This window comes from Rhodnius prolixus, unplaced genomic scaffold (genome assembly GCF_049639745.1).
Source record: "Rhodnius prolixus isolate KJV_2025 unplaced genomic scaffold, Rpr scaffold_4, whole genome shotgun sequence".
NCBI lineage: Eukaryota > Metazoa > Arthropoda > Insecta > Hemiptera > Reduviidae > Rhodnius > Rhodnius prolixus.
In genome coordinates this window covers 13,115,967-13,141,213 of record NW_027411614.1, presented here as the reverse complement: position 1 = coordinate 13,141,213, position 25,247 = coordinate 13,115,967, and the positions used below count along the sequence as shown (strand labels likewise).

Sequence of the window (25,247 nt, the reverse complement as noted above, 5' to 3'; positions counted from 1 at the left end):
ACAATCTTCCGGAAGTTCACTGTTTAAGGAATCCTGATATCCTAAGAAACAAAACTGATAGTTACGGTTAAGAAATAATCTTTGAACTTGAAATTTTAATAACTCATCTAATCCTCTTGAATTTTTTTATAATAAAAATACTTAAATTTTTGTTTCTTAAATACGTCTGCAAACTTTACCTTCTGAAGTCTTTACATATACATATTTAGAACGTACTTCATAATTTAAATTTAATAATTTAAAATTTATTTTTGTTGCAGGTAACGTGCTTTATTTTTGCTGCCTGCAAGTTCCTATGTAAGTAACTGGAATTAATTAAAAGGAGGTCCTTTGTCTTATCAGTATAATTTCTAACAGATAGTGTAAACGGCCAGCCAGACAATGGTAAGATCTAGGCTAGCTAATTGTGTTTTGCTTCAATTAGCGACTCGTACAACCAGAAGGTTTTGGCGACCTCTCAGTAAATTGTGTATTGATTAGCAACTTCAGCTACTTCTTAAATTAGCTTTTCTTGAGTTTAGATGTGCTCTCTCTCACACATATTATCGAAACAAAACAGAAAAAGTGTTATGTCTGACCATGCGAATTTTTAGTAAAACTTCTTGGACCCTTTGCACAAGTACATGCGAAATATATACAGTAAGTATTGTCCTTACTACTGTGTGTAGTACATCTAAAGTGGAGTTCAATGACGTATTGGCCAACTTCATATTTTCCACTGTTCTTGAGTGACGTCACTTTAAATTCTTTTTCTAAAATCATTACTTTTATCCAGTAAAAATGTTATTACTGAGAATGTTTTAGTCCGAATTCGATTCTGATGACACGGTTAGAAAGACAGATAAATTTTCTAAAAATTGATACCATTTTGAAGCATAAGTCATTCTCCAAACAGCCTCAATCTTGCTCCGATTGCTGGAAAAATAAAAGTAATCGAAATTTTTAAGAAAACTCATTAGGCCCGTACGTGATCATTATCAAACCTAGGTGCTGGCACTTTTTATAAAAGTTTCCTTGTTTAATGGGCTCTCAAACGGTATATCATTTTCCAGGATTCCTCTTATCTTCTTATGAGAAATTATTATTCTTATTAAGGCTGTTTGGAGAATAACTTGTGCTTCGAAATGGTATCAATTTTTAGAAAATTTATCTGTCTTTCTAACCGTGTCATCAGAATCGAATTCGGACTAAAACATTCTGAGTAATAACATTTTTATTGGAAAAAAGTAATGGTTTTGGAAAAAAAATTTAAAGTGACGTCACTCAAGAACAGAGGAAAATATGAAGTTGGCCAATACGTCATTGAACTCCACTATAGATGTACTGACACACAGTAGGCCTATGGACAATACTTACTGGTTCACCCTGTATAGTTATGTATTTATGTATGACTTAATTAGTTTGTAAAAAAAAAAACTGCATCTTCAACTTATGGAATAATTTTCTTGAATGTTAAAATCAATGTTGGCTCTCATTTTACTAAAACAGTAACAACTAATTATGGTTTGGGCGCTAATGGCCATAGACGTCGATGCGCCGGCAAAAAAAAACAAAAACTAATTATGGAATTATAACAACTAATTGCTCAGATGGTAGCTTGGTGTACTTTGGAAGCCGAAGTCTCTGTGGTCCATATCCAGACGTGCTGCCTTTAGATTTTAGAAGCCCCTAAAACCCATTGTCCAGAGGTGATGGACAAAAAATTGTGATTATACCGAGAATAGTTTTCTCAAATTTTACAATTAGCATTACGAGTATTAATTAAAAGCACTATTAAAATCTAAACATTTCTCTTAACTTAGGAGTTATGTTAGAGCTAAAAAATTAAAGTATTCTCATTTTTATTAAAGTATTATTCTTTTGTGTATAAGAAATTCTTTGAATTTATCGCTAGAATAACCTTACAGTAATATAGCCGCGCTACCGTTCATCATGACAGTGGAAAATAGAAACAGGGAAATGTAAAAAGGATTTAGAAAAGCTAGTATGGAGACGAAAATAAAACTTTTCTTCTCTCTTGTCCTTTTTATTTTTTATTTTATTTTTATTTTTCTTGAGAAAGGAAATCACCGTTAATAAATATTCAGAGAGTAACGATCTTGAAGCTTTGTTGCGCGGGGGGGAACGAAATAGAGTCGGCTAAGTCCGGAGGAGCGGATTCTGTCATAGAACATCTTCTTTTATCTCTTACAGCTAGTAAGATTTCCTCCTTCTCCTGTTTCCTGCTGGTGTAAATCTTATCGTGTTAACTAATTATTTTTCTAATCCAGATCACTTGCATGCTTTCTTTTTTATTTAATTACGACTTAGTCGAAAAAGAATTCAATGGTGAACTTATAGTGAGCGAAACATGTTTCAGAATCTTTTTAGATTAATGTTTGTTTCAGCATTTGAAGTAGGAGAAAGGGGGGCACATTAGAACAGAATTTACATTTTCTGTTCCAGAGTGCACAGAATCGTATTATTGAACCTTTTTATTTTGTTTTCTACAACGTTTAAGTGTTCTCAACAGATCTATATCAATAAGCAGTTGGTACTTTGCATACATATCTATATTTTTTTAATTTAAAAATTTTGTGTCAAATGTTAATATCTGCCCCACTGGTGGGGTAGCTTTGAACACAATATAAAATAGAAAGAAATGATATTACTTTACTCTGAATCTACTTCTATCAGTTATTTCTCTCACTACTACATTACTTTATCTTTTAAACCACTGAAATCTAGTTCAAAAATTGAGAATGACTCAGTTCTGGGTTTAGGAAGTTTGAACAAAATATTCGGTTTGTTGCGCTTCTTAATGTAGGTTCGGACCATTATCCCCTTCTCTGCGATTAAACAAAAAAAGAAGTCACAAACTTGCAGGTCGGTAGGGCACATTTTAACTGAGATGTTGAAATGTGCCCCCTCTCCTTCCATAAAAGAAAATATAATATCCAACACTTTTTTGCAAGCAAATAGACTTTTGTAAAGACTAGATTTAAAAATACGAATTCCAAATGTTAATATGGACTAACAATAATTACACCTTTGTCCACTACAATCTTCACAATAAACTTCCAAAGCTGCAACAAAAATTTTACTTCCACCTTACAAAATATAACCATTCCTCAATTCTGACTTTACCGAACGATGAAAACGGAGGGAAACTCTATCGATAACACAGCAGGTCTACCACAATATATGAAGAAAATTACCAATCATAAATGTTTTAAATATTTGGCGAGAAATTAAAACTGTTCAAAGGGGCCCCTGTTCAAATATGACCCTCTTCCCTACCTATTTATTCATTCATCGAACGGTAAATGCAACAAATTTACCATAAATGTAAAAATACTAATTAAATTTACTAATTAAAAAGAAAATATGTAAAATGTATTCAAAATATTACCGGTCATTTAGTATACACATAATTTAAAAAATATAAAAGCCCAAGGCGTACACAAATTATAAATAACATATTCGAATGCATACGGCTCCAGGAAGCTCTGTAAAAGCATTTCCAAAAATCCTGAAACAGAGTTTTCTCAATGAATAGTCGATTTATGTTGGTTTGGTTGGTGATACAAAAATCCAAAGTGTATGATTCAATGAAAATAATATTAGATTTTAAGTGAAATATCGAATTTTAGGGAGTTTTTAAAACTTTATGGGAGATGTGTTGGACATAATAAGATCTAATCAAACGTTAAACCCAAATATTTTAATATTTTAGAAAATAAGACTTCTCGAGTTATTTATTGCAGCGAGGACAATGATGATATTGGCCTACCCAATTAGAATGTATGTGAATCACATGTCACACTGTAAGAATGATTGGACACAAAATTCTGTTCTAACAGAACATACTCGTATAATATCTGCACCATTACTGGTATTTGATAACAATGATTTACCAGGTTACCCAAATATCAGCAGAATTTTATTGCGAGTTTTCGTTAATAAGGGTCCTATATATTCGGGAAACTGGACCAATAAAATGTAGCTTAAAGCCAATATGCAAATATATCTGTCCCAATTATGTGTTCTTCATATGTTTGGAAAGCAAATAACTTTGGCGCTCAACCTATTTTATTATTATTATAGAATTTGTATTTGTCCTGTAAGGATTATAGTATTAGGAGATCCTGAACTACTCTTGTACTCAGGATTGGTGGTAGCATTTAAGTAGCCTTTACCTCTTCTTCCTGTGCGCAGTACTAAGAGGCTCATACTAACCAGCCAAGTATAAAACTACTCTTATCCTATCTAGTACTTCCTTTCCCTAGGACATACTCGTACAGACCAACTTTACTGTAGTAACCACAGTGATATTCAAACTAAGACCTTCCTATCTTTGAACTTGGTCTAGGGTATATTGCATTTGGAATTCTATTCCACGCTACTAAATAAAGGTACTGTTCTTGAGATTGCCGCAGAACTGCGCCATAGTTCTTGTATCTTTCCACCACTTTATCCACTTCTGCTACATGGTTTTCAGTTTAATTTAACTCCTTACTCTACATCCAAACTCATACCTTCTTTACTCGTGCTATTTTAATAACTATGCCACCTTCCCTTTCTGTATAATATCTATGGAATCGAGCCTTTTTTATTTTTGTTTTTTTTCCCCCCCAACCAGACATAGTTTCGTTTTTAATTCCATACTCCTTTCAGTTCTAAGTTGTGACAATTATTAAATATTCCCTGTTTCCGTGCTTTAAATTTCATTTCACTGTAAATTATTACGACTGGACATTGCCTAATTATATGCCTAGTCCTGAAAGATTTCATTAAGCCTTACAAGACAACTATCTCAAGTATATGCATAATATTAGCCTTTATGCTAAGTTTAATTCATTTTCTACCATCTTTCCTACATCGTTTGCCTGTTATAGAGTGCGATTACCTCAAATTTCTTTCTTTTTTTTTTAATAAATTTGAAATTAAATTGGTACAACCAAATAGTCCAAATAGACGGCGATGAGTGGTGAAAAACTTTCTGTTTAAGAGAATAACAATGAAATATGAAATAAAGCAAAATTTAATTTATTATATTTATATTTATTTATTATATTTACTTTTTACTGCAATTTGCGAACGGTTTTGTTCAGTAAAGTAGCATATTCGCTTAATCGATTACCTTTAAAGTTGGAGATTTATTTTGCATATTTTGTTCCTGTTAATATTATTTAGATAATGAAGCGTTCATGACACTGAAATGAGACTTCTGAGGGAATCTTCATCCAGTTTTCCTCCAAAACTACCTTAGTTAAGCTTTTGGTGAAGGAATCTTTTGACCAACGCTTGAGCAAAGAGCATATGAAGGTTAAATGCGCTTTTTAACTGAATAATCAATTTAGAAAAACATTTTCGGTTAGCTAATTTTGCTCGAAAGTGAATTTCCAATCTTAATCATCCACAAACTCCAAGAAGTAGCTAACCGTCGCCTTTATTTTGGAAAAATGTAATTCTTGGTATTGATCGATAGAAATAGTTTAAATTTAACGAACCCGCACACACGATTTAAACGAACTGAAGTTATCAGGCGTTATCGACTACTTAAAAGACTACTAGACCAACGTTCAAATCTTTCACTTAATAAAAAACGATTGATTTGCAATTCTATACCTACTAAAACCCGCCTGGACGTACGGTATTGAACTGTGGGGTTCAACGAAACGCTCCAATCTTCAACGAATTCAATCTCTTCAGTCTAAAATTCTCCGCACTATCGTTAACGCTCAATTTTACGTTTCAAATCTAACTATACACACGGACATTCCTTTGTAGGTAAGGTTGCTCGAACTCACTATAAAAGTTTTCATCAGAACTTGCACTCTCATTCCAATCCTCTTGTCCGCCATTTATCATCTCATCACCATCCAGATCATCCTCCCAGGCTAGTGGCCTCGCGATTTTCTTTCTTCTGAAGAGAGCAGCTAACCCTGGAGACGACTTAGGGAGTGTTATCACTGGGTAACTTCTCCCCTCAGTTAGTGAGTTTGTAATGGTGTCAGCTATTGTCATTGTTACTAATAGCGTATCTAAGTCTGGTGTAACTTAACAAATACATTTAAAAAAGAAAAAAAATTAACGAAAAGAGAATAATTATTAAGAAAATAGCGATCATTGTTAGTTAACATTAAGCTGCCCAGCAGCTGAAGTGTTAGAAGGTCGATGAAGGGGGACATTCATGTGATAAAGGAACGTGTGATTGAAGTAGGTGGCTTGGGTTTAGGATAGTAAATTAATGCCTCCTTGTTAGCTGCTTGTAAGAGGCTAAAGTGTAGGAGGGAGTATGTCTGGACCACACAGCCACCTAAGAGGGAGTTCTGACCATCTGAGGAAGTAACTAGTAAATGAAGTGGACCCATCCTTATAGCTCTTATAGATTATGGTTACCATAGTGCTGTAGCTATAGTGACAGTCCGGTTTCCAGCAGTATGGTTGGTCATCCCAGGGGTAGCACCTTTTAGCTGAGACAGCCTTCGGTGTGATCCTGTCTAAGAGTTTAGGGCATTTCTGACAACATTCCTCTCCTAGATAACAACTCTCAATGGAATGTCACAACTACCTACCTGATTTACTTCGCCAATCTCGTTTAATTATATTATATTCCCTTCTTTTTAAACGCTTATTTTATCTTTTAATTTGAACTTTTTTTAAAAAATATTAATATTATTAATTATAATTTTTTATTCAACTTATTTTGTGGTTATTATATTTATTTATTTACATTAATTTGAAGGTACATCTCGTTACAAATAGAATTATGTAGTTCAGTTATTCATTTTACTAAATTTAAATAAAAAATTAATAATTACTTAATTTATGCAATAAAAGGACGGAAAAATTAATTAATAATTGTCATAATAACAAAGTAACCCAATTTGGCATGACAGCAATACTTTATATTTACAGTAATCTCGATTTCGTTTTATTGCTGTTAATTAAACATTATTCACAATACATAACATTAAAAAGACATCTATATTTCAAAGAAATTTTATTTAGTAATCAGTGATGCTGTGATGAAAAAGAAGAGATAGAGAGATTCAGCTAATAGACATCTCTTTGAATTTACACAAAGTTGGCTGGTCTACAAATTATTAGTGCAAAATATGTTTTTTATAATGAGATTTTTTAGTTAAAAAAAAAATTGTAACTGCGGGTTAATACAAATAAATGTATTCAGTCGCTAATTCATTATTATAGCACAGAAACTCACATAATTAGATTTTTTTTCAGTAAATTATATATATGTGAAAATACTTTTGAACGAGAGATCCTTTTATATGTTTAAATTAAAACTAAAGCAGGGGTTAAGCTAATACTATTTTTTGTAAAATGCTGTACCTATTATGGAAGTGAATTAATGACGTCTATCCGCGGAAAAAAAGGATCAACTTGTTCATTTTTCTATTATTGTACAAGGTTTTATTTTCATTATGTAATGAAATTATTAGAGATTATTAATTATAGAAATTATTAATTATTGCGTATATTTTCCTCCCAAAGAAAAAAAAAATTCAAAACAGTTTTCTTTTTACCATTTCTCCAGCTAAAGTACCTTGGGTGTCTTGTATGGAGTCAAAGCCAATCTTCATCATAAAATTCATCTGTCTATTCAACTTTCACTTCCACTTTGTCTAGCCAGCGTCGAATCGTTTCTTTTTTCTTCTCCTAATTCCTGAGGACGGAAAGAAATTCAAAATATATGAAACGAAATCTTGAACTTTATAAAAATAGTTTCATGATTTATCATAAATATTACACCTAACCCATTCAAAAAATGAATGAATAATAATAGCAATGAAATAAGATTTAAAAAAATACGTAAAGTAGTAGTGAAAATGATTAAATATTGCTTTGTTTAATGGTTAAAAATGTTCTTGATTACTTTTACATTTAGCTTAACTTTTCCTTAGAAAGTTCATGCTCTAGTTAAAAAAGAGATGAACCCGTTTACCTTCTTTAAGAAGAGGCCTCCCTCAGCTAATTTGTACTGTCTTATTGTTTGTTAATATATTCGTTTTTTCTGTGGCTCAATAAATGGCTTATTTATTTATTTGTCATAAATTCACGTAAATTCGTAGCAGGCTTAGAGCAACATCAACCTAATGGCCACATTGTAAAGGAGGAGTTTGTTGGTCACAGTACAGGAAATAATAGTCGTGTAGTCAGTTTGCCTGAGTTTACTTTGTCCTGAACGTGTGTAGTGAAAGTCAGTTTGTTGTCCAATGTTAAGCCTAGATACTTAACGTGGGTAGACCACGGGATCGGAGAATTGTTCTGTCTAATTTGTCGATTAAAAGAGGCTCTACGTTTAGTGAAGAGTATAGCGTTAGTCTTATCGTGGTTTATTTTAATTTTCCATTTAGTGCAAGACTGACGGTAGCAAGAGTAAGTCTGTTGGTGATGGTGTTCATTTTTTTATTTAAGAAGTTAAAGAGATAAACTATACCTGTTGCGTGGAAAATTTTTAAGGAGAATGTTTGAGATTCTATCTGAGCCAGGTGAAGTTTTATTTCTTCTGGACTGGATGTTAGCTAGTATTTCTTTAGGTGTAGTTAGTTTGAAGTCCGGTAAAGTGAAGGTTCTAGTAAGGAATGTTTTGATGGTCCGGAATACTTACGAGTTGTGCTGTTCCTAAGTTAAGATTCTGTTTGTGAGAAGTTTATTTATTTATTTTTTTTTTTTGAAAGTAAATTTTTAGAAAAGTCTGTGTGTTAAACCTAAACCTTGAGAATAATATGACTATTATTCTCTTCTGACGAGAAAATCTGTTAGGATGTGTTCATAACAGATTTATCTAGTGACCATGCGTTGTAAATGTACTACAGACTTCGAAAATACATCCCCTGCACTGCAAAAGTTACACATCAAACAGTATCTTTAAGAATAATTTTTTATATTTAAAATTGGAACCTCTAAGTTACCTATTGTCTTAATATATTGGTATTTCTTACCTAAAGACGGAACAAAAACTATGTATTAACAAAAAATACCAAAGAAAGCAATAGCAATACCAATAGAAAGCAATAGCAATACCAAAGAAAGCAATAAAAATTCCAAATAATATTTGTTGAATATTTTCTTCTTGTGCAAATTGCTATCGTAGACGATACCTGTTCAACTCTTTCATGTAAACCTTTTAAAAGAGCAAAGAAGTTGAGTGGATCTAGATTAAAGGACGACTCTACCAAATTGGATACTGTAGAAGATTAAAGGACTTTTCCCTTTTCTCAAACTTTTCCTCAAAGTTGTTCTCCATAAAAAAATCATTATTATTATTGATTATTGGTTTTCAAATTGTTCTTTGGTATGTTTTGAATTTACATATGTTATATGTATATTAAAATATTATTGAACTAATTTATTTCTAGCTTTTCGAGATTTGTTTCGAGCGTTTTGAACTAATTTTATTTGAAACGTCTGAGATGTTGAGCACTAGCATCAAATATCCACTAATCGTAGAACGATCTCTAAATGAAAAGACACCTGCCTACATTAGTGTCATCACTTAAGAAGTAGCATGTGAAGAATCTGTTAAGTACAAATTTATAGAGGTGATGATGATAGCCAGGTTAGAAGTACAGCTATAATGTCAATTGTAAGCGAAGGCAAGCGATAGTGATGAAATAAAAGTTAAATAGAAAGAAAACGAAGCAACGGAAAAGATGCTAAGAATAAAACTGGAAGTTTGTGATGTAATAAAAGCAATAAAGAAGCAATAAGAGAGGAGATCAAGAAGGAAAAAGTCCTAGAAGAGGACTGAGAAAGGCTGGAAGAGTAGACAGAATAAGATGACTGAAATTACGCAAACAAAGATACTGAAATTGAAGTATTGGAAAATAATGAAATTAAAAGACCTTTGAAAGGAAAAAGTTACAAAGATGAAATAGCGGATGTAGGTGACGACGCCGAGCCCAAAGCAATTGGAATCGCAAAGCGATTGGAGATAAATTAGGACTTGAGGCTAAGGCTTTAGGATAAGGATGCTTGACTAATAGGTTTTATATATGCACAAAGTAGGTTCAGGATCTTTTGTTCAGAGGAGAACCATTTTCTTTGAAAAATATAATAACAGCAGTGGGCTCAAGACGTAAATTAGGTTATATGTTTCTGCTCTATATAAAGAATGAATAGTATTCTAAGGAATAATAAAGGTCTGTAAACGAAAAGTTGTATACTTTAATAATATAATAAATAAGTTTTATATGTATTATTTATTTAAGATTTTAAGCAGATTTAGTTCTAAATTTATTTTCTTCAGAAGCTGAACATTAAGAAGGCAGTTCAGTAATGCTTTCCGTGTAAATGATTCTAAGTATAAGTCGTGCTTTACATTTCCAATGAAAGTACTTCATGTTATTCATGCATTATGATTCGTAAAGATTATATTATTGAGCGAAAAGACGATTTTATATGGCGCGTTTAAAAACTGCGACGTTATAAGAAAGAATGCTTCACTAGGTAGTTTGTTCAGCAACCTCCCTTTGTAATTTTTGAATAAATAAAGTTTGATGAATAAGTTTCATCTTTGAAATTTATTTGCGAAAGTAAGTGAAAAAGATTAAAGAAACAAAACGAAAAAATAGAGAGAAGGGTAGAAATCAATATGAATGATTTTGAAACCTGCGCGGAGATAAGGGATGTACATATTCAATTAGTGGGATAGATAACCAAATGAAACACTAGCTAGAGATGGACAGGTATGGGTGAGAACAATGACTTCTGTATGATGAATGGTGCAACTCTTGGCGTTATATTTGACACAAACATTGCCTCCCGATCTACATTCCCTCTACACAAATACACTGGATACGACCACTGGCCGTCGCAACGGTCTTCCCCATCCCGCTTAATCTAATCGCATTTAATCCGGATTTATACTTTTAATTTTTTACCCAACATTGATTGCGGACTTGCTGTGGACAGTAAATTTAACTGTGCCCTCAGTAAATGTCTGTGAAATTACTTCTTTCTTTTTTTTAATATGAAAATAAAGCAAAATTACCTGCCGTTTAAGTGCTTGCAAGTAGAGTGTGACGCTATTTGCTTGGTAGACTGAAGTTCCTCCATGTAGAAAAAATTATATAACTTCCGAAACATTAACAGTGAAGCTCCATGAATAATTCCCTTTCGATTTCTAGCTTCCAGCTTAAGATATGAAGGATAAAGAATGCAGGGAAAAAGAAAAGAAAAACCTGCAGCTAGTGTAGAAAGTTAGAGAAGGATGTATTTTAGTCTTTTATGTCTGTAGGGAACAGAAGGACTGTAGGAGGTATGTCGCGGCAGAGTAGATTAGGATGGCAGTCTAGGATGGTTAGGAGTTTGAACAGACGATTTTGGATATAGGAGTGAACGAGGATAATGGATGCAGCTTCGTGGAGAGAGTCAATTCTAGTGTGTCGAGGAGAGTCTGTCGCTAGTCTGAGAAATTGGTTCCGTGTTGTCCTGGAGTTTCTTGATGTTCCTACTACAAGTCAGGCTCTAGGCGGAGCTGGCGTAGAGTAACATCGGCCTAATGACCACTTTGTAAAGGAGGAGTTTGTTGGTTACAGTCATTTTGGAGTCACGCAAGTCTCTGTTGCTCCTTGACTTTACTTTTAAATATCTAAATGTAATGACAAGATGTGACGTAAAGCTGAGAGTCTTAAATATTCATAAATGGAAAATTATAAATACTTTTAAAGTAATGAAGTTTTGATACGGTTGGCCGGGATTCAGGTCAACAGATAAAAGAGATTTTATCTTAACAACGTAAGGTTTTCCCATAAAGGAAAGACATTGTACCATCTTGTATAAAGTGGAGGAATTCGCCATCTAGTTTCGTCTTATTCTTGTAATTAATTTACTGATTCCAAAGCATTCTTCATCTCTATATTCCTCAATCCATGGTTAATTCTTTAAATAAGTTACCGCTTGTGCCAAATTAAGTAAGTTGCTGCTCTAAAATGCATCTAACAAGTCATGCAGTAATTGTAAATAATTGAAAAACTCATTAAAAGTTTTTATTCACAATAGAATAACCATTTATTTACTTTCGCTGAAAAAATTAATTATCCCAGCTTGTGTGTATCGTCTTCGAAATTGTATTTTCCAAATTTCGAAATAGTCTCCATTCTTATGATTTATCATAAGTTAGCGGTTTGCTAACTTCTTGTTTTAGTTTTGGTTTATTGTCTTAAGAATCTCTAACCCACATGGATGTCTCGAACATCAAACCTATATATATATATGTCAAATATTCGATGCAGTGAAATGCATTTATGAAATTAGTCTTGTTTTAAAAAAATTTAGGACGAGTCATGAAAGCCTAAAGACTTTTTCAGAGCATTTCTGGCCTCCGAACAGTTTTCTCTGGATGCAGGCTGGACAGTGAGCTGTAAGAAGCTTCTAGGAAGAGAAAAATCTGTGGCTTAACAGCTGGGTTCGAACCCGGGACCTGCGCGTGGAAATCCAGTATACGCAAACCAATGACTTAGCCTATTCCCCCTTTTTTCCTCATTTTCTCCAATTATTTTCACATTCTCTTGTACCTAGAGGAAAAGCAAGGCTACAGTCGAAACTTCTTTTAATGCCACCAGACTCCATTTTGGGAATTCCATATTACATAAAAACTGGACAAAAAAGAATAGTTCATTTTAATGCATACACGAGTATTTATCTCGGAACAATATTATACTCATATGTGGAGTACATGAACATATCGGAACTTCCAAATTAATTCCATTAAGTACTTAAAAAATATAAATATTTGGAAAGTACTAGGAACAAAAATGGCCGATTTATTTTCTGACAGAGTATTTGTCACTAGGATGGATGGATACCTTCAGAACGAGAACTTGCCCTTCAGTACACTCTGCTATTGATGGTACTACACTCTTGTGAAGGACCATCTTGAGATTCCACTTCACTCGCTTCACTACTTTATCTAAAAATATCGAAACTACTAGGGCTGATACCATCTCACTGTTATTTACTCCGTTTTGCTTGGGTAATCCTCAGCGTAAATTTCATCTTAGTGATTTAGTAATCTATAATTTCAAACTTTTTGTACTGTCTTAATTTTATTGAAAAGATTTTTGCCTACACTTCCTTAATGTTAACGCAATTCGACGCTGAGTTAGTTTTTTTTTTTTTTTTCTAATTTTGATCACCAACTCGACCACGAATCAGATTGCACTTTTCCAATGATTTCAACCAATCAGTCGCGTGTAAAAGAAATTAAACGGCACCTTGTTTATTATTACGATTATACTGCTTGACGTAGTATTTTCATTAATCAATTGATATTAATATTTGATTATTATTAGGCCTTATCAGCTGTAATTCATAATGTCTGAATATTAAAATGTACAAAAAATTTAATACACAAAATATAAATTAAAATGCGCATTTTGAAAATTATTAATATAAGAAAATAGCAGATTATCTGGTAAACGAAGCGGTCGTTTAATACTTATATTCAAAATTATCAGCACTCATTAACCGCCACGGTAATCGAGCGGTTAGAGGCAAGGCCCGCAAAGCTAATAAGTATTGTAGTACTGGGTTCGATTCCCGTGCTAATCCTAGAATTTTATTTAATGGTTTATAAAAGAAATTTATAGCAATGTTCTTTCCTTCCACGTCACCTAATTGAAAATATATAATCAAATTTAATCAATTTTTGGGGGGAAAAAGTAATATTAATAGTAATGGACTTAAATGCTTCATTCCGGATAATGAACAGAAATAGTTGACATTCTTCCGATTGACATAACTTTGCGAAACTTTATTCTATTTAAGGAAATATATCAAGGACAAAATTAGGTCACGAATACCTGATGAAAATTCAGGCGAAGTTCTATGGATAGCCTCAAGCGAATAGAATCTCAAGTTTGATGAAATCTTAAAATAGGAACATTCCAAATTGTATTTTTTATTCGATACCTATGTGATCGATTCCTAATCAGATCATTTGCTACTGTAGTTACTTATTTTTGAATTAATATACAAAAATAATTTAGTAATTCATCATTTTAATTTTTTTTTTTTTTTTTTTTTGGTATTGATTTGATTTGATTTTTTTAAATCTATCAATCTATTCCGCCCCGCGGCATAATACGAAAATTTCATTCGGAACGTCGACGATAAAAGTTGGCCACCACTCCTGGACTAGAGCACTGGAATGAAACGATAAGGTACTAAGGAAACTTTGTTATCGCGATTTGTTTACTTCAGGTTTGTGCATGGTTGGATTGGGCACAAAATAAAAAGCGTTTACTATTTTACGAAGGTGATTGAATTGTAGGTATGAATGCGGTTTAGGTTGGTACTTAGACCGTAAAGTTTAGATAGTTCTTGATTAGTATTGTATAAAATTAACTTTTGTATTGTAAAGGATGATATTCAACTGTATTACTACGAAAGTTGGTTATATAAAGCATTAAATAAAATTTTAAAAGTGGACAAACTATCAGCCCCACTGTATAAGTTCGAGAATCATTGACAATAAAATTAAATTATAACATCACTCTTAGGGAAGGGATTAGCTATGAGGTTAGCATACTGGACTCCCACGCGGAGGTCCCGGGTTCGAATCCAGCAGCTGACCCTTAGATTTTCTCTTCCTAGGAGCTTCTTACAGCTCACTGTCCGGTGATGGACAGTGTTGTCTGTAACGAGAGAACACTGTCCGGAGGCCGGCAGTGCACTGGAAAAAGCTCCGGGCGCTAATGACCTCAGCTGTTGATGCGCCAAAAAAAAAAAAAAGAAAAAGTGACTTAACATTTGTTTTTAGAGCACTTCCGGCCACCAGGCACTCTGTGATCGGTGAGAAGCTCCTAAAAAAAGAAAATCTAGTTTCAGCAGCTGGATTCGAACCTAGGATCTTCGCGTAAAAATCTAGTGCACTAACCACTTAGCTAATTCCTTCTTTCTCATTTGTCTTGCTTTGTATCAATACATTTATTTCAGTCTGTGTTTGGTTTACACTACGTGTGGAGTTGCGAATGTTTAATCAAATAGTTATAAAAAAATATAAAACTAGCCAGTAAAATTCTAGGATAGATTTCTTTTCTACTAAAATGTAAGAAAATAGTTAAAAATTTAGCTAGGTAAAAGAATGTTATTATTAAAGCAGCTTTAAACAAACTAAATGGAGCGAGATTTTACTGTTGCAGTAATTATACAAAACTTTAGATAAAAATCTCACTTGAAACTAAAGAAAAGTAAATAAAATTTTAGAAACAACTGTTTTCGTATGACCTAATTGTTAGCAATAAACTTGATTTCATGACTAAATGCTATAAGTCAAATAAGTGGGGGGCTGTAGGGGAAGTGTTTCATCTACCCCTCTTTTCTTTGTTGCGGCCGTAACCTTGCTTTTTGTGAAACAAGAACAGATATACTAAATGTTAGCAATATATATCTTCGATTCTTTCATCGTTTAGTGCTTATTTATAAAATCATTATCGAGATTCATAGCTCAATTTTAAAAAATCAGTGCTACTACAATGTTTACTTTGAATACATCAAAAGAAATGCCCAATTACTATTAATATTAAATTATGAACTAAAAATACTGCGTTATTTACGTGTAACAACCTTTTTCTTTTACTTTTTTTTTTAATAGAAAACATTCAAAATTTTTCACTTTTGCAAAATGGTTCAGCTATCTTTCTAATTTTTGATATTTGGGAATCATATTTTAACTTGCAAATAAAAACCGGAGAGTTCAGGTTCGGATAGACCAGCTCAGATCAGCTGAAAAGAACGATCTGAACACCAACTTTCTCTAAATCATATTATTCGAACAAATTCAGTTCTTGAAACAATTTTTGAATAATTCACAACTCCTCCCAAAATGTTTCCAACAAGTATTGTAACCTGTCTAATTATAGACTTTGAAGCATCAATAAAATTAAAATCAATCGATTGCCCATTATATAATCCGACTGCTTTGTCATGACACTTTTTATTTATGGATAAGATCTTTCTTTAAAACGTGTTAAATGGTTAATACAAGAAGTAATTTAGGAAAACAAAGAACGCTAAATAAACAAAATAAAAATAATTATTTATTTACTTTTTATAACATTTAAAATTTTTGTAACAAAAAGTCACTAATTACAATTTATTTTTATTGATTGTGAATGAAAATAAATAAATACAAAAAAGTTGGTCACACTGCTTAGATAACCTTCCTTTACCAGCTGATTAGCCTCACCAGTTACCGGCGGCCATCTTTAACTTGTTAGTGGTGTCTCTTTGTTAACGTGATTTTTTAAGTGAATATTAGTGCTAGTTAAAGTGAAGTTCTATTTTATAAATTGTGTTTAAGTTATATTTAGTGCGTGATATACAGTTTTAGTGCGAATAGTGTTTTGAATTTGTTTAAATAGTGTCAAATGTCAAGTGCTATTGGACTGGTGATCTCCTGAGATGCTAATGAACCTTTATATTCTTAAAACATAACATAGTAAGTCTTTCTTATCAATTACTTACTTTAAATTTCAATTATATTTTATTGTTCTTGCATGAAAATAGCATGTTATCATTTGATTATTACTTACAAATTAATGTTGATGCTACGTTTTGACAATGTTCAGTGTTGGTTATTTCTTTCATTTTGAATCCTTTTCTAAACTTTCTTGATGTATTCCTAATATTTTCATTTAAATAAACGTTCAGAATTACCTTCTTTGTTTCTAATCCTTCTTGATGTAAACTTTGATCTTTTCTTTCTATTCAACTATACGAGTTCAAAATTAACATTCTTCGTTTCCCCTGAGTTGTGTTTTTGGAATTTATTTCTAAACCTGTTTTAAGTTTTATTTAATATTTTCTATTTTAACAACTAAATGTTCAAAATTACAATTCGTTACGAAGTATTTTGTAATATTTTATTTTAATCGATTAATTGTTAACCTTTCCTTTGTTTTCTGATCCTTTTTGATGTATTCTTTCATCTTTTCTTTTTGATAGACTGTAAATTCAAATTTAGCATTCTTGGATTCCCCAAGTGGTTTTTGGAACTTGATTTCTATTCTTTTTAAGATATATTCTTAATTTTTTTTCTTTATAATTGACTAAATGTTCAAAATGACCTTTCTTTGTTTATTCAAAATGTTTTCGAATTTTTTGTTATGAATGCGATATTTTTTTTTTTTACCGACCATTAAGTTCCAAGTTAGCATTCTTGGTTTCCTCATGTTGTTTTTTGTAATAGATTTGTAATACTTTGTGATGTATTATTCTGTTCTTTTATATTAAGTCGACTACATGTTGAAACTTAGCATTCTTTGTTTTGTTTTAGCCTTCTAGGTTTTTGTAATGGACTTTTAACTTTTTTTATTGTATAAAGTTTCTTTTCAATCAACTATAAGTTCAAAATTACTATTCTTGGTTTCCCCAAGTGGTTTTTTGGAATGTTTTCTAATCCATTTTACATTCTTTATTATTTTCTTTTTTAATCGATTAAACCTTTCAGTTTACTTTTCTTTGTTCCCCTAAATTACTTCCAAACCTTTTTGATGTATTCTTTGATCTTTTCTTCTTAATCATTCTTCTTGATGGTCTGTGTGGTCGTCTTTTGTTAATGATATTGTGTCGTAAAGAGCTAACATCGTTATAGTAGGTTTAGGTCTGTTCGTAGAGGAGTAATTGAGGAGATAGAACTTACTGCTTTCTGTGCAACCTTACCTAACAGTGATTATGTAAATTATTACATAAATATCCAATGCTTGAGTTACAAGTGTCGACAGGAGCACTTCATTGTTATTTTTGTTTACTTTGTCTCAACCTTCCTATGTGGAAGTTTTACAATCGTGCAGATTTTCGATATGCCGGAAATAAATAATATCCGGTCCTTGAACAAGACGAAAGTAGTCGGTACAAATCCTTTTATGTGAACGTGAGGTACTAATCCTACATGAGATATTAATTATTTGGTTAAAATGGGAGAAGAATCAAAGCATACTAAAGAAAACGGACTCTACTTACGCAAACCTCCTTATCAAACACCGTCACCAACCGGACAGTATCGAAGACGCAATGACGCTGTTACAGGAAGGAAGGGAAGACTTATGGACGCCTTAGAAAGAATAGAAAGATACAAACCGTAAATATACAATGACTGAAATTGGCAATATTCTTTCTTCCTACTGGAATAATTATTTATATTACTAATTAGTTGTATTAAAACTCACCGGTAGGGCTGTTGTGTAAGAGTTAATCGTCAAAAAGTGCACGAAAGAGCGTAACGTTGCAATCACCCAACTTTGGCAATGTCTTTCTCATTTTCCTAAAAAATTCCTAAATTTTATTTAAAATCTTAGGCAAATCCTCGTTAATAAGTGTAATATTTTTTGCAATTATGCAGATTAATTATTATATTCAATTCAATTCAATTCAATTCAATTTTTATTTGTTATTGGGGTAGTCCCCATACAAAGGAGCATGGTGGTGTTAAGATACAGATTAATCGCAGACAATTATAAACAGACCAAAAATCAAAAATTACAAATACAGAATTAATAATTACAGAATTAATAAATGAATTATCCTATGCAGGCCAAAGTTACATATAAGTTTTTATACAACCATTCATATTTATATTGAAAGAAAATGCCTTAATTTCAAAATGGATGTCACATATTTATACAAAACCTGAGCTGAATCAACAGTGTCTGGGTTCAACAATTTTTCAATATGTTCCCCTACGTTATCAGAATGGTAATAATACTCTCTAATAGGTTTGTAAAATGGGCATTCAACAAGAATATGCACCAGGTCCTCTTTCTTTTGTAACCCACATAACCCACAATCCAACTGAGGATCTATTTTGCTTATTAATCTATCATGGGTTAACTTTATCGAGTATTTTCCACTTGTCCTAAGTTGGAATAATAATTTGCTATAATTAAACGGCATTTTGTAAGTTAGGTACAACTGTGTTTCACTTGAGGGGTTAAAAACATCTCCATAAAGCAGCACGCTAGAGATTAAAGCTTCATTAAGTCTCTTCTTAGAGGCCCAGGAGGAGAGCCTAGATTTCAAACAAATGTTCAAAACCGAACCCGCCGCCATACGAGCCTTTGAGATTGCCTGCCTTGCTGCCCCAATAAAGAGGCCCGACTTCGAGAAGAGAACACCCAAATAATCAAATTCTACAGTCTGACTCAATTCTACGCCATCATAAAATAGTTTTAATGTTTTCTTTGGCCTTCCTTTCTGAAATTTGAGAACTTTAGTCTTAGTTGTGTTTACAATCAATGAGTTGTTGTTTGAATACCTTTGTAGTAAATCTATTTTTTTCTTTATATCTGTATAACAATCACCAAAGATAATCAAGTCGTCTGCATATAATAGCAATAGTATATCACAGGTAGGCGAGACAAAAATACCAGTCTGACCATTCTCCTTATAATACTTTTCAATATCGCTTAGAAACAAATTGAATAAAATTGGGCTCAACGGATCTCCCTGTAACACCCCTTCCGTTACTCTGAACGATTTAGTGAAACTGGAACCACATTTTATTCTTGTATTTGCCCCTTCATAAATATTCATTATTAATTTCAATACTTTACAACTGATTCCCTTTTGAAACAATTTATTCCATAGTTTATGACGATCAATTGAATCGAAGGCACGCTTGAAATCTACAAAGGCGGCATACAAGGTGCCCCCTTTATTTCTTAGTTTTAACTGAATTAATGCATTTAAGATAAATATATTATCTAGGCAACTTCTGCCTCTTCTAAAACCAGATTGGCATTCTGGTATTGCCTCACAATCCTCAGCCCAACAAGATATACGCTCACAAATAACCTGAGTGAGGATTTTCAACAAACAGTTCACGAGAGAGATTCCTCTGTAATTATCTGGAGATTTTCTATCTCCTTTTTTATATAACATCATTGTTACTATATCGTGACATGCCACTGGTATTTTTGAGTTATCAAAGATTTTGTTAAATAAACATTGCAGGTATAACAACCAATTCTGAGGTAGTGCCTTATAGAATTCATATGAAATATTGTCAGAACCGGGGGTCTTACCAATTTTTCCATTATTAATTGCTGTTACTATTTCATCAAACGATATATCTCTATCCAAAAAAGGATGGCATTGACTCAAGTAGACATTATTTAAGATTATATTAGGTTTATAAATTTGAGTAAAAAAACTCTCCCACTCTTCAATGGTAATAGGGCATTGAGCGAAGCTATTTTTACGGAAACGTCTCACTGCTCCCCAGAACTGCGCCCCATCTCTACAATTTGACAGAACATTCATAATATGATTTTCATATTCAGTTTTTTTAAATTTTAATAAGTGTTTATAGCTACGTTTAGCGTCAAGATAATCTATTCTTGATTGCAAATCAAAATTCTTTTGTATAGCTTTTTTTAGAAATTTTTTAGTTTCAATTTTCTTTTCTTTACACTCCAAATTGAACCAACATTTATTTTTAAATTTATTAAAATTATCATTATTATTATATACTATTCTTTTTAATTCAAGTTCAGTAGATAAATCGTAAATTGTTTGACGGAAATTATAGTACATCTCATCAACAGAGGCATTCACAATGTTTATTGATATTGAGGGATTAACTTGCATTTTGGCCCTGAACTCTAGACTTTTCGTATGTTCCCTATTCAAACGTACCATTGGAGAAACTTTTCTAATTTTATCTGAATCACAATTGCTTTTTGAAGATATATTACAAGTAAACAGCAAAGGGAAATGGTCAGACTGAGTAATATTTTGAACTATTTCTAAATCTATTAAAAAATCCAAAAAATCAATACTGCACCAAACTAAGTCAGGCGTACTGTTACCTAAATGGCTCACAAATGACAGATTTCCTCTCCTATCACTGGCAGTTCTACCATTAATCAAAATTAAAGAATTCTGTTCCATAAATTCAACAAGTTCCAAACCTCTTTTATTTATAGTTGTATCTATGGCAAATCGGGTATCATATAAAACACTTCCTTCAAATAATTCCTTTGGCCCCTCGTTAAGATTACCCACTCTACAATTGAAATCACCACCAATGATAATCGGACAATAATTAAATTTTCTAGTGAGATTAAACAGCAAGCTATCTAGACGATCTAAAATAGATGTTAATTCTGTGGATGGTTTAAAATAAATTAATCCCAAAATAAATGCAAACTGGTTGAGTTCAACTTTAATAAAAATCCACTCAAAACAAATATCCAAAGGAATTACTTTATAAATATTTTTATCAAAGAATATTGCGAGGCCGCCACTCGCTCTGCCCCTACTTTTCTCTTTTACAGCTGGAGAGGAAATCACATCAAAATCTGATAAATAGTTGGGTATAACAGATATGATTTTATCAATATGTGTCTCACAGATACAAAATACATTGCAGTTAAGTGACTCACTCAAATTCTGGAAGTTATTAAATCCATTTACATTCCAAAATATAATTTTTATAGCACTACTAACACTATGTAATTCACCAAGATTTTGCACTATTTTCATTACACTTGTTTTGTTTCTTCTTTTTCTATACCAATCCGATTTAGAACTTGGGGGTTTTCTTGAGTTAAACGGTTCTCTTTCTTTGTTAAAAAAGGACGCATGGAGCCTTGTTGTTTAGCTTTCCTCTTCTTTGAAGTCGGGTTTGTTATTGAGGCCTGACTTCCAGAGAAATCTGTTTCAAGACATTCTTCAATTTCTTCCCCAGAGGAAATATCTGCCTGATTATAAAATGGTATGTCTCTTAACGATTTAATAGTTATGCGATCGCTATTTTCTGACACACGGGCGAACAACTTATTATTTTGGAACCACACATACTTTACTTGACCATTTCTCTGTAAAGTTTTAGCCTTGTAGAACAATAATTATTATATTCTTTTCTATTTGTTTAAATAACAAACACTCGTGCTAAACTACTTCTGGCCTAGCACATAGCCAAATTGCAGTCACATAATTGATTAAATTAAATTGAATAATGCATTTTTTGGTGATTCTAAGAAAGTGAAGAGATTAAAAGGAAAATTTTCGATTACGTTGTGATGTATTGCATAAGAATTGTGTAGATGATGGTAATTGCTGAGAAGTGTTTTGGATGTGGGTCAGCAGTATCTCAAGGAGATAGCCAGTGGTGGGTCAAGAAGGCTGTTGTCAGCAGTTCTCGCCTCAACACCAGCATCCTCTAGATATGGCCAGAGCCAGAGATGTATATATATTGGTGTCTGGCTTGGAAGAGTTCTACATTTCTGATTACATCTCACCCTTACCTTCTACCATGCTCTTGTCTCATTTTATCTAGTCTAGGTGTGCTTGTATCGCTTGTCTTTCAACCGGTAAAAGCGAGGTTACGATCTTGTTGAACTCTCACAATCAAGTTTCATCATGAGAGCTGTATGTTGTTTAATAGAGTTTAATTCTGTCGCTTTGTGCAAGAAGTGCCAATGTCAGATTTTAGTAAAAATGAGTAAAAAATCTGTTTTGATTTATTAACCATCAACATTTTTCTTGCAAGGAGTGCCAAAGTCAATTTCAAAGTAGTAACTGAGTTACTAAAACGTACCAGTGCCAATGTCAAAATTTAGCATCAATATTTCCCCCCCTCCAGGTAAACCAAAGAGGACGTACACTCGTAATCCTTTTTTTGATATTGGCACTTCTTGCACCAAGCCACAGAATTATTTCCTTGTAACTGGTGTAATCTAATAAAAGAACCAATTCAAATTTCACTCAGAATTTTTTACTGATCTTTCGACCTAGAAACTAAGTCACCTTCAGGGCTTGCTCTTGTTGACAATTATAATATTTTTTTTTTATATATTTAACATCAAAGGTTGGTGGGTCTTCTGTCCAGTCTGTAGTACAGGCTGAGTGTGGTCGGTTTTGTTCGCAACTAATGCAGCTAATTAAGTCTTAGCTAACAAGAGATTACAAGAGGCTCAATTTTTTTCCCTCTTTATTAAACAAGCTTTCCAGGAAAAGATTTAAAAAAAAAGTTCCATTTTAGGTCGTCTCCAACAAAAATTATAATACACGAAAAAGTAGTAGGATATTTATTCCATGAAGTAGCGAAAGTCCACAAAGAAATTACAGGGCAATCTTAGTATTATTTCTGCTTTTTTTTCATTAGGGTATTAGTATAGATAAAATATTTGAATTAAATGCTTAATATATAGAAAATCGGTTTGACGGAAAACCTTCGTAAATCTTATAAATATTGTAATTTCTGGCGATTATTCCAAACGAATTCTAAGTTTCAAGAAAATATCATTATCTAAATTGCAGTACGAGAAAATCGCTTGAATTAATGACATCATAATAGTGATGTAAGGATCTTTTACAGTGACATTATTATTCACCGAAGTAACTTTGCTCGACAAAGTGCTAGGGATACCAAAAAGAGAGTGAAATTACGTAAATGCAGTAAGCTGATGGAAGTTAAAAAAGTTAATTAAGTAATAGTTTGGTTAAGAATTGTCTATCTTCTTCGTATCCATTTACAACGTAATTTGTATAAATTTAATTGTTCAACTCTTGATTGAATTAGCGTTTCTGTGAACAGTTAGTTGATTTGAAACCCTGACAACGTAGAATCGAGAGCGATACCATTGGTTGTCAAATTGAATTGAACAGATCCGAAAGAAATTTGCACATTGTATAATTAATTTCAAAGATGTTAAAAGTACGGAAAAGTTCTTTTTCCTTTTACCGGAATACTGTTTAGATAAAAAAAAAATTCAAATTAATTTCATTATTACTAAAGAATAGATAATGTTTAAGATAAGAAGATTGTGAGTGATAATTGTGCCAACTTTGCCAAGGACACGCTTTAGTTTCTGTAGAAGTTTTAGTTCAACAGATCCTGCCTTAATATTATTCTAACAAGAGTTTGAAAGGAAGAAGAGGTATTTCAAGGTGTTTTTAAGCGTTCAAGCACCTTATTAGCATTGCTGATTGGAGAGGCGCACTATAAATAAAGGAACTCCGGCTTTGGATTAGAGATTTTAGTTCTGGGGGGCAGGTCTAGAGAGCTCTCCATACTTCTCGTCTACTCATTTGCTTATAAATTGCTGCCTTCATTTAATTTATCTCATTTTTATTATAATCTATTTCTTATTATTTCTCTCTTTTTTATTTATTTATTTCCTGTTACTCTACCAAGTAAGAGAAGATGTATTATAATAGTGCAGATTTTCGATTTGGGAACGCCCCTGGAAATATTTTTATATTTATGTATGCCACCAATTTGGACACGGGCTACACCAAACGCCACTCTTTAATACCCTGCAATTCTCCGCAATATCTTAAAGCTTCTTACTGTATCCTACCTGACACCATGCAGAATATCTTTAAGTTCTTTTCATTTAAAAACAAATCTTACTCTCCCGTTATAGAAATAATTCTTTGAATTTTCTCCTCTAAGAGTTATAGTGGTTACCAGTTTGATGCCCAGTTCGATTCAAGCTTTTTATGTTTTGCTAAAACGTTAATAGTCAAGTACGAGTATGAGCTTACAATTAGAATATCAAATATTGCATTAGAATCAGAACTGAGTTATTACCATTAAATTATAAGCCCTGGTTAAAAGACAGAAATTTTGTAAAGTTCTTTATGCAATCTAAACGTTGTTGAAGACACTTTCCACTTTTTTTTTGGCAGTGTGTCCGACTTTAAAAGAATTTAGAATAACCTGTTTTTACGGGAGCCAATTCGATATTGAAGCGATGTTTATTTTATTTAAATGGCGGAGACTGGATAAGTTTATTAAAGCGCCATCTTCCTACAGAAACTTTTTTAATTACAGAATTTAATTTTTAGTTGCATGAGTACGCCATTTTGTTTATTTTGTAAAAGTCATATTCTCTGCTTTAGTTCATCTACAGGTGCAATCCCGGCTTGATTCTGATACACCTAGATTTAAAAAGGCTTCTAGGTAAGCAGAAATAAGTAAAGAAAAAAAAAAGTTATGAATAATTACATTGTTTTTCGGGTATCCCGAAAGGAAATAGTCCATAGATGGCAAACCCGGTGAACGAGGTGGCCACTGAATCGCCCCCCGTGACGATATAATACCATCAGGCATGTAAAGAGATATCTCGATAGGAAATTTGATGGGCGTGTTATATCTAAACGGGGGGCGATTCAGTGGCCACCTCGTTCACCGGCTTTGACATCTATGGACTATTTCCTTTTGGGATCCCGAAAAACAAGGTGATTATTCATAACTTTTTGCATTCTTTTCTTATTTCTGCTTA

At 32.6% G+C, this 25,247-nt stretch overlaps 1 protein-coding gene across 3 annotated transcripts in view; it reads left to right on the top strand.

The window, feature by feature from the left end:
• Positions 1-25,247, top strand: part of mib1 (E3 ubiquitin-protein ligase mind bomb 1) — a 543,029-nt gene that overhangs the window by 244,911 nt on the left and 272,871 nt on the right. The window contains exon 12 of one of the 3 annotated variants that reach the window (XM_074130671.1): positions 261-367. The exons of the other annotated variants lie outside the window; for them this stretch is intronic. Coding sequence (XP_073986772.1) covers positions 261-264 — 4 coding nt within the window. The 3' untranslated portion in view covers positions 265-367. Of the gene's footprint in view, positions 1-260; positions 368-25,247 lie in introns of those variants that run through there. 3 annotated transcript variants of the gene reach the window in all.